General features: G+C 36.5%; 1 protein-coding gene across 1 annotated transcript; it reads left to right on the forward strand.

The window, feature by feature from the left end:
- The first annotated feature begins 468 nt into the window (after positions 1–468).
- LOC113231498 lies at positions 469–11,644 on the forward strand. The gene is given in 9 exon segments (XM_026465823.1): positions 469–555; positions 649–829; positions 2,394–2,628; positions 5,948–6,123; positions 6,206–6,334; positions 7,848–8,031; positions 9,039–9,159; positions 10,781–10,908; positions 11,455–11,644. Coding segments are annotated over 9 exon segments (1,431 nt in total).
- Positions 11,645–11,717: the final 73 nt, after the last annotated feature.

Consider the following 11,717-nt stretch of genomic DNA (forward strand, 5'->3'; position numbering starts at 1 on the left):
AACTTTCAGGTTCGCGCGCATAGGAGCAAGCGAGAAATATATATACTGCTGTCTCTTTCACACAATGTCAATTTTGACATTTCTCATGATGCGTTCAAGATTATAATGCAGGGATTCTAAAATTTTACCATTTTTTTTATCAATCGAATACAAATTAGCGATGTCAACACTATTTATTTATGAATGATATTTATATTTTGTTCAACATCGCACATGTCTCGCTTATATTGCAACATTTGCATAGAATAAATGGTTTAATTTTGAGTATCAGAATTATTATTTCAATTTGAAAGATTGATTTATTTTGATTTATGTTTAATAATATCTATAACAGAAAAATTACCTTGATTTTCGGGAATTTTGATTATTTAGCTATGGCAATTCTGGTTTAAACGTCAAGTTCAAATTTTATCATTTCGGCACACGTAACCTCACTTTCATGTTTTCATACGGTTTCTAGAAAATAAAATGTTTCACTTTACAAATATAGGTAAAAACACTCGTCCTATTACTTATTTAGTGCTTCAAGCCAGATACAAATCGAAAACTCACCCGGTAAGTTCATTATTTTCAAGTGTAAATGACTAAATAGACGTACTACATTATAAATTGCCGTATTCGTGATTAAAGATCACTGCTTCCTTTCAGGATAAACAGAAAAATAGCCCTAAATCCAAGGCTTTAAACCATTTTGATGACTTCTACGGGTCTGTATTTGGCGAACAATGGAAACCAATTAGGGAAGCTCTATTACGGCGATGCAAGTACGTTGCTGTTATAAACAATTATGGAGATGCTGAGGAGACCGAAGAATATCTTACTAATAGAGGTTAGAATTAATTTTTACCTGTAATTACAATGTTGCTGCAGCTGTAATTAGCTACCTTTTCTTATCATAACTAACGTAATCGTCATTCTTAGCGAAATTGACTTATTAACAAATCTGAGTTCAGCAAAACGAGCTAAAGCCTACAACCCTCAAATAGATTTTTTAAATATCTTATTTAGTTTCAGTTTTACTGTTAGGGTGAGGCCAGACAAGCGTAATTTTGTGAGTTGTGAGTTGCGTTTTTTGAGTTGCACAGTTTTGCGCTTGACCGAAATTAGGTTTTAGCGCCAGATGAACATATTTTATTCAGTTGATTTTAAGCGTTTATATGGGGTGTTTGTGTCGTGATAGTATTATGGATCCATTAAAAATAGTAGGCATTTATGAAGCATTAGAAGACGATGTTAGAAAAAGAAGCTGGATAAATCCATTCAATATGAAACGAGTAAAGGGCAGTTTCATATATTATATACAAGTTTATGTGAACATCCAGATCAATTTGTTAAGTACTACCACATTCCAAGTAAAACCTTTTATTACTAAGTCAGATATAAATAAGAGACGAGCCATCAGTCCAGAGGAAAGACTAATAATAAAGATTTTGAGGCTTTCGTGGTTATTCACTAAATGATTATCACTAATTTCAGGCTTTTTACCACTGTATAACTTCTTTTTATTTTCCCTTAGTAAGAAGCCTGAAAATAGTGATAATCATTAAGACTATTAATAACAATCAAGTAAGTTGTTCAATTATTTATATTCTAATCTCCATAGTTATTGAACACTTTCGCATGAAACGTCTATACTCATGCGCATCATTACCAACGTGACCCCTTCCCTCACCTACTACGCAACTCAAACTACACAACTCACAAAATTATGCTCGTCTGGCCTCGCACTTAAACAAAATCAGCACAATTGACATTTTTTATTTACAAAAATTTTAGAGGTGCCAATATCTTGGAAGTTAGTTGCAAATGCGTTAGTTAGTTATGAGGAGAGCAGAGTGGGACATACTTACTGAATTTTACTGTAATTTTAATTTTTGTAATACTGTAATTTTAAGTTTAAAAAGTTGGGTAATTTTCCAAAAATTACAAATAGTGGAAATATTTCTGGGAAATTACCAAAAAATTTGTAAAATTGGAAAAATATAATTTAAAAGGCTCATATTATGTTCTACATTTAAAAATATGTTTTGAAGTTTTATTTAGCATGAATTACCTGTAAATTAAAGTTGTATAGGTTTAAGCCACTTAACGAAAAATGAGATTTGAAATGATTTCACAACAGCGAAAAAATTGTGACAGGTGTCAACGCCAAATATGGAAAATTAAATTGAAAATTATCTGGAAAAATCTTTATTTTTCTGAATAACATGATTTTTTGAAAATGACAATTTTTCCATGACTCAACACTACACATCACACAACAAAGTACGGGTTTTACAGATACAAGTCCATTTAAGGCTGTAACTTTAACAGTAATAGAAAAACTACTGCAATCAACACTAATGTATTTATCCCAATTGCAAAAAAAGTTGTTTTCTACTTTGTGACTACAGGTGCACATTGTCTAAAAAACCTAATGTCAGTACAGCGAGAGTTCAACAATCAGTATAACCCGGCAGAAACAAGTGTATCATTAGAAAGTAATAACAGATTAGAACAATATACTGGCAAGTTACAGAGTGGTGAACTGTCAAATATCTACCCTGAAGGGGACCTTCCAGAGAAAGTTGAAGTGAACAATGTTACATTAAGGAGTAGAGAGGAAGATATTCAGGAACCATTACACATGTAAGAATTACAAAGTAAATAAATATTATATTCTAAGTATATTTTATGAAACATTTTTTTCAGGTTGAAATTGCATATACAGTGGTGGTCACATAATTAAAGACACCCTTGATGTTGACCACATACAACAAATTAAATGATATTTAGAGACCCAAGATAGGTATCAATTCCATTTTAATAGTCATTTTACATACACTGACATCATATATTTTTTTAAATGAGAACAGTATCAAAGTTTAACTAAAAAGAGTTTACATAGTTCCTGTTTCAAATATCATTCAAACTTTTTCGATACATTAGCTGCTGGCCATCTAATTAAAGACAGTGCGTATTTCGTGTTCTAAACTTGAAATAAAAAATAAAAAAGAGCACTGATTTTTTCTAATATTGAGCGAATTTTCGTGATACGCAAAATCTCACTCAGTTTTAGCCGTGCTCTAAGTTTATTGTGAAATTTAAATTGAAATATTATGGGAAAAAGCAAAAGTTGCGATCCTTCCAAGGAAGATAATTCTGATTTTTTATGAAAAAGGGTGGTCATATAGGAAAATTGCAGAACACTTGCGATGCTCGAAAGATATGGTAATGAACGCTATCCGGCATTTTAAGAAATTTAACACTACGGAAAATGTGCCTAGGAAACCTAGACCGCGAAAAACAACCCTGCGAGAAGACACAAGAATATAATTGTTGGCTAAAAAAGACCCTTTCAAAGGATCAGAAGTCATTCGCTTGGAAGTATTTGGTGCAGAGGAATCTAGAGGAGTGTCTGCAAGAACGGTGAGAAGGCGATTATGTGAGGCAAACTTGTTTGGAAGAATTTCTCGGAAGGTAGGTACCCCTTTTGAAGAAAGAAAACATCAAAACCAGATTGCTGTTTGCCAAAAAATATGCACATTGGACAGAGCGACAGTGGAAAAATGTGCTTTTTTCTGACGAAACTAAAATAAATATGGTTAACTCTGATGGAAAAGTTTACGTGTGGCGTCCTTCAAAAAAACAAATGGATCCAAAATACACAAAAAAAACTGTTAAACATGGAGGGGGTAGTATCAAAGTTTGGGGATGTTTTTCTGGTCACGGTGTGGGACCTATTAAAAAAATAGAAGGTAACATGGATAAATTTCAATATAAAAATATTTTAGAAAACACCATGTTACCTTATGCCGAGGATCATTTGCCGGTGATATGGACTTTTCAACATGATAATGATCCCAAACACACTTCAGCAGTGGTCAAAGAATTTCTTAGAAGCCAATCAGTAACAGTTTTGGATTGGCCACCGTATAGTCCTGACATTAACCCGATCGAAAACTTGTGGTCCCGTGTGAAGAAAATGGTTGCAAAAAAACGTACAAGTAACGTGCATCAATTATACACGGCATTTAAAGAGGCATGGGAACAGATTTCGATTGAAACTTGCAATAATTTGATTGCTTCTATGCCGAGGCGGTGTCGGGCTGTCATTGCTGCTAAAGGACATGCGACAAAATATTAACAACGTGCTTTTATTTTCTTATTATACATCTGAAACTAATTTTATACTCAAATTCGTTTTAACATTTGTAATATTTTTTTTGCAGTTACATGATTTGTGTGTCTTTAATTAGTTGGCCAAGCTTTTGTATTAGTTTATAACGGTGTAATTAAAGAAACTTAATAAACATTTAAAATACGACATCTTCGTTCTCTTTATTTCATTTCAAACATTTCACGATACCCGTTAGAATAATTTAAATAATATTGCAAGCTCCTATTGCATTATAATAAAAAAATATAGGATAAGTAAACTTTGAAAAAATAATATTCTCTAAGTGTCTTTAATTATGTGTCCACCACTGTATTTGGTTCTTTCAAACCATCCAACGATTCAGATTCTTTACAAGTCACAACTGACCGTATTATTTTGCCTTGCATAATAAAATTGTTATGTACCCTTGGATGTTAATATCTGGCAAAAAATAAATCCAGTAAATTCACACTGACAATGTATGCAAGTTAAATCTGAAAATGAAATAAATCTGTTCCTAGTAAGAAATTTAACCTATGATGTAGACATAACAGGTACCAGCATTTACTGTATTAAATTTCTGGAGGAAAAGTGTGAATTGCTACCATTGTTTATCTTCAGTGGGTGAGATTTGTCGGACAACCTAGACATCTGCGTTACGCCGACGCATCCCACATAAGACCAGTACTGGGCACTGATATCACTTTTGGGAGGATTTACGCCATTGTCTCCCCTTTTGCCCATCTTGTATATATCTTGGTACTTGGTGCAACGGGCTGGTATCTTGTATATATGTACATCCCTTTTTCTTTTTCAACAAAACCCAAAGTACCAAATTTATAAAACAAGTGGAACACAAAAATTTATGAATATTTTGGTTCGTATTTTTTTTCAATTTTACTACCCTCTTTACATAAAGTATTATTTGTTTTTTGTGGAAAATAATTAATTTTGAGAAAACATTTGAGGAGCTTGAAAATGAAACCTAATTATATCAATTACTAATTTTTGTATTAAATAGACTTCACGCTCTTTCTTCCCCAAAACATCAAATAAATTGGAGAACATCTCATCATCAAACTGACAGAAGTGTTACCTTTTTTTGCAACAAAAACAGTCGTCAGAAGCTTTAGCTTTCATAGGAGTAGTTTTCTCACAAGTGGCGCTACGGCAAAAAAAAAACGTTAAAACCAAAAACAAAAATCTGTAGTGAGAACATAGAGAAATTCGTTATGGCCTCTCCACACTCGCGCGCGAAGCCGTAAACTACCCGCGAAGCATGAGTATGGATCCCATTCGCATATTCTTCGAGGCTTCGCGACTCGTTCCCGATTGTTGTCGGTATCGGTATTTTGTTCCGCACCAAAGGGTTTCGGAAGCGCCAATTTGGCGTGAATGCGACAAGGCTCCAGATTCGCGTGCGGCTCAGTCAGTTGCCGATAAGTAAGTGCCTCAGACGGTTGTGTTTGTATTTTTATTGTTGACGATTTGAACGTGCTTAAAAGTAGTCCCGCAGCAGCAACAGAAACTTCGGCGTCTTATCTTCGTCAAGCGCGCGAACTATACGGTGAACCAGTTGCGTACCTCTGCGGGTGTGGAACTGTGGCAATTCTTGCCACGATTCTTTTTTTTTCTTGTTTTCGCGCGCGAGTGTGGAGAGGCCTTGAGGTCTGCTAACTCGTTGTTGGGAGTGCAATAGCTCGCGTTAGGCGAAAAAATGTCCCTGGTTCTAGTCCAGCTGGATTGAAGAGAGAGAATTTTTTTTACATTATTATTTATTAGATAATTTTTTTCCATAAATTTTTGCAGGCCATCTGAACAGACCCTAGAGCAGTCCTTAGCTGGAACTATGACTGATGAGTCCCGTATTATAGATCCTTCAATGGGCATCTCTGCTGGGGCCCTGTACCAATACCTGCCAGCCACGAAACTCAAAGGAATGGATGATTGGATTCCAGAGTCTTCGCATTATTCTTATTATTCCCGTGAGTATGAGATTCTTTATGGTTCACCTTGTCTGATGTTTGAATAACGAGTTTGAATGGTCACAGTTTTATCTATTTTCAGAAGGCAAAGATTTTCCACTGGTCATAGAACAAGAAAGTGAGTTCAAGTATCCAGAACATTTGAAGGTGTATACTTATGAAATGGACAGCGAATGGAGCATGTTCCCTGAACCAAAGAGAGGACAGACAGGTACTAATGAGAAGCAGTAGCAAAGTAATAGTTGCAGCAGAGCTCCTTGTGAAAGCGTTCGTCCAGGGAAGCACTGCCGCCTTACTTATTTCTGCCGCCAAAAGGTAATATGAGCATTACTGCGTTCCGGTTTTGAAGGGTAAGGGTGCTGGTGAAATTACAGGCACATGGAACTTCTAAACTTATGTCTCAGTGCCCCTTAGATCTTAGCGATTTAACCTCTGAGTGATACTGCAACTGATATGGACAGACATGTCGCTTTCCACCAGATGCACGACTTGTTCGCCCCGTCACTTGGTATATATACAAGTGTATATATATACATATGTATAAAGATTAAAACACTTATCATTAATCACAAAACATTAATTATCTCTTGAATTCAATCATATTTACAGAAAACTCTCAAGGATGCAATATTGTTTATTGAAAAATTGTTTATTTAACACAATGTGATCACTATTATTTAATTACAAATTAACATGCTTTAGATATTATTAGTTAATTCGCTCATGGTGTTACACTTCCACATTTATATGGCAGCATTTTAACCGGGACCTTTTCAAGGCGAGAGTGAATAGGCATTACATAGGTGTATCCTCCATCATCGACCCCATCGTCACTTTTCATCAGGTGAGCTGGAGGTTAAATGCTCAATCCATAAAAAAAAATAGCCGATTACCTATGTCTGTGTGTTGGTGTACCCGTTGTATATGCCTAATAATCAGTAATAAGTCATAGCAAAGTACGCTCTGTTTTTTTAACTTTTACGTTCTAACTTTAATGACCATCCCTGGTCGAGGCTGACTTGTCTTTTGTCTACGCGGCGACCGCGCGGTTGTATTATCCAGAGGAATTTAAATGTTGTCGCCTAGTAAATTGAATTCAGATTCGCCGTTAATGTACGCAAAGGCGTTCACGAGACTTCCGCTTTGCGTTGCGGAGAGACTTGCGCGCATGCGCGGCACTCTCGAATCGGCTGCTGCTCTGTGATCGCCCAGTGGTGCTGTCCTCCGCAAACGTTCCTTGTTGCTTGCGTTGAAATATCAAGCTTAGTACATATCAAACTCACGCAACGCAAAAAAAAATCCAATGCAAAGCAAGCCGCCTGCGCAAGCGAGCAACTCGTGAACAGTCTGATCTTTGCGTATGCGCAAAGCGAGTCACGCAATCAAGCGAAAAACGCACGACTCGTGAACCCGGCAGAACAGGGCGGTCGCCGCGCGCGCAAAAAATTTCGGTCGTGTAACTGGTCGCTAAGCCTTTCCCATATTTCCTATGTTGAGTGTGTGCGCTATTATTATTATGTTTTTATTTTTAATTTTTTTTTGGAGCTTTGGATTAAGCGTGAATAAATCTGTAAGTTCGTCAAACCTTCGTCGCACTTTGCACAGTCAGCACCGACGTTGGCGGCCGTATACTCGACAGTGATTCGGACCTGCCTATCCTTGTGCATGCCGCTGCCCTTTTGCAACTTCACGAATATAAAAAATACAATTGTCATTATTTTCAGGCGTCTTCAACTATTATCCAATGGACGGCGGCAGTGTGTTAGCAGTGCTGGCACTCTGCCTGACTCCTGGTGATAGAGTGCTGGATCTGTGTTCGGCGCCGGGCGGCAAAGCGTTGGTCGCTCTGCAGACGTTGCTGCCCGATGTCATTGTCTGCAATGACGTGTCTATCTCTAGGAGTAATAGGTGAGTCTATTACATCCACCTCCTAATAAAAAAAATCTATATATATTTAGATCTTATTATAGTCTGATAATAAGCATGTTCACATGACAAGCGTTCAACGCGCGTAAGGCTCTAGACAGACAGTCTGCATTTCAACTGCACTCCGACTGCAAATTTGCAGTTTTAATGCTGTTGGTCCAATTGCATTTGAACTGCACGTCACTTGGTATGATAAAAAAAATTGCGTACGTGCGTTAATTAGGCCGAATATTCAGCTACTCGGCCACGCTCCTGGCTGATGCTAAATATACTATTCAATGCAAAATAGTTGTGTACTATCTTCGTTTCATTACGATGTTTTCCTTCACTATTAGTGAGAAGTATTTATTGCTACCATTTGTATATTTGTATAAGTATTGTTACAATTTGTAAGCAGTAGAGCTCCTTGTGAAAGAGTTCGTCCTGGGAAGTACTGCCACCTTACCTATTTCTGCCGCCAAGCAGTGATGTTAGCATTACTGTGTTCCGGTTTTGAAGGGTAAGGGTGCTGGTGAAATTACATGGGACTTGTCAACTAATTATGTCTCAGGGTAACGGGCGCAGTGGCGGTGCCCCTAGATTTTTATGATTTAAAGCTCTCAGTAACACTGCAACTGTTATGGGCAGGCGTGTGGCTAACTACCAGGCACACGACTTATTCGTCCCGCCACTTGATATTATAAAAAACAAAACCTATTATTCACAAATGTACTCAACGAAAAATTTGTTATTACAATACAATTAAATTCATGTAAAAACTAAATTAATTACATAATTAAGTCAATCCGCAACGTAGGCTTCGTCAGGAAGACACAAATATAAATCAGCAACAGGCGTCGTCACAAAAATTAATAATGCAATTCGCCAGACTTAGCCATTTTTATCCAACTATTACAATGGATTAATGGTATAATACAATGGGTATCCCACTGGGGTACTATCGCTCAACACAAATTTATTCATATATTTTCTGTCTTCTGTGATTTTAGAACAATACGAACCTTCAAAGACTACCTGTTCGATTTCGAGACGAGCAACAGATGGCGTGAGCGAGTTCTAACCTCACGAGTCGATGGCCGGGTGTTCACTGATGATAATGGTTTCGATAAGGTATAGTCGATGAATAGATATTGTACTGTAGACATATACTACCGCTTTCAGGACCCTTCTAAACGCGAATAATTATTATTTACAAATTCGTTAGGGCGCGTGTACACGCTAAGAAATTCCACGTGTCTGCTAAGAAAAGATGAGAATGGTCTTGTACAGGACAAGAACTAGCCACGAAAACATGTCGTGCCTGTTGCAGACGAGAAAATGTACACGATACGAATGCTTTCGGACAGACGTGTATAGGGTAAAATGTTACAGTACATTTTTTTCTTGTCCTACGCCTTGTGCAGAAACGACATGAATTCTTGCTTAGACTCGGGGACTTTTCTTAGCGTGGACACGCGCCCTTACGAATAAAGTCGCTTTCAAAGACGATTTTTATTTTGACGAATATAATTTATTTATTTACTTATTTTATAAAATTCACAGCATTACAGCAAAATACCAAGGTACTGTGAAATTCATAAGTAGACAAGTTGTATTAATAATTCACAGAAGACAGATGTGAATCCATCCTCTCACCAAAACCTTAAACATTCACACACAAGCACCCGTCCACTTGCATAATCACTTTTCTTTTCTATTTTTCGCAAAACAGCAGTTGTAAATGCCATTTCACTATAAAAAAAATAAAATTATTTCATTTGCCATGTAATTCAGATAAGTTACTATAGAAATTATTATGTGTACACATTGTGAGGGTAGAAATCGAATAACTTTTATTATATAGTCCATCTGTTTAGGTACTTAACTAAATCTAAACATTCTTGAGATGTATATTTAATGAAATAATTGTACATTTATGAAATGATTTCTACTTACCTTCAAATACAAAATACAAATACTTGGCTTCATCTGAAATTGCATGCCTATTTTTATACCTATCGATTTGTAAAGCATATGTTTCAATAAAAAGATGTATAAAGACTGTTTACATTTAGTTAAATACCTAAATAAATGGACTATACGAAACTTCTAAATTCACGAAAAACTCAAAATCCTTATCGACATCACCTTATTTGATGTCAGTACAATGAAAAAGAAAATACCAATTATTTATTTTGTATCAATATCCACAAGTCATCTTGAGTTAAGCGCGATTATTTCAGCCGTTTAAATCAGCACTACTGTTTCCTCGGTAGCGTCCTTTTCTCCCCGTCTTGGAAGTATAGTCCGCTTGAATCCATTATACAGAAAAGTAAACAAACAGGTCACTGATGGCCAGTTGTACTGTTAACTACTGACTGTTTAATTGAATCAGTTGGAATAACAGTTCTTAAGTCGAAATCATCAAAATATACGTGAAAGTGTTACTTAATTTTAACCAATCCGGTTTGTTTATTTTTACTGCAAAATGGATTGAAACAGACTCATTCTGGACATTACTCTCTACACAACGAGACTAGCCAGACTTATAATCGACTGACACAGTCACGACAGATAATCGTGTTATGGGAACAGGCTAGACGCGCCGTTGCTTAGTTGACTATGTGAACATGTAGTGTAAAACAGATGATATTTTATCGCTAATTCAAAGAGACTCCTATAGAGTGCTATAGAGATCTAAGTTAAGTGTAACTTAGATCTTTAGGTGTCAACCTGTATATTATTATTCCAGGTGTTAGTAGATGTGCCGTGTACGACAGATAGGCTGTCGGTAACGAAAATCGAAGACAACAATATATTCCGAGCTGACAGGATTAAGGAACGACTGCGGCTTCCAGAACTGCAATCACAATTGCTAGTGTAAGCATAAAATTATTCCAAAGAACACACCACCTACTGCTGCATAAGAATCTCATCTAAGGGGTCAGCATATATACCGTCAGTCCAACACAGTGTCTTATCTCAGCAAGGTTATGTAACGTACATACATGGTTGCTCGTACAAGGCATCCTCTCAAATTGCACAATTTCCGAACGATATTATTCGGCCTATCCTCAATCGATATGCATGAAAATTTAAACTAGCATAAGAATACAATTCCACAGGTGACGAGCCCCAAATTTCGAATTTTCATCTGTGACCTAGATTAGAGGTCAAACGTCAATTGCAATATTTTGCGCACGCATACGAGAGAACTGTGAAAAAAGAAAATATTTGTATGCACTAATATGCGGAATTTTCAAAAAGAGAAAATAAACAATAAAATCTGCTGCGCTTCGGCAGGGAATCAACATTTCACCTATAAAAATATACAGACATAATAAACATCGTGATCAGACTCGTGTTCACAAATCCATTCAAATTATTGAGAATAATTTATAAGAAAATGCTTTATTGGTTAACCAGGAGCGCTCTCGGCCTGGTAAAAGTGGGAGGAGCAGTTGTGTATTCGACGTGTTCTCTGAGCCCCGTGCAAAACGACGGTGTGGTTCATCTCGCGTTGAAGCAAGCTTTTGAATCGCGGGGCATCGTCGCTGCTGTCCGGTGAGTCAGTGTTAAGAAACATTCAACAAGTCATAACTTAATACATATTTGATGACCAAATGTATGTTTCAATATAATACTAATTTGTATTAACAATTAATTCTATAATTGGTTGAATCGCTTCA

Source organism: Hyposmocoma kahamanoa, unplaced genomic scaffold (assembly GCF_003589595.1).
Source record: "Hyposmocoma kahamanoa isolate Upper Pololo Valley unplaced genomic scaffold, ASM358959v1 65, whole genome shotgun sequence".
NCBI lineage: Eukaryota > Metazoa > Arthropoda > Insecta > Lepidoptera > Cosmopterigidae > Hyposmocoma > Hyposmocoma kahamanoa.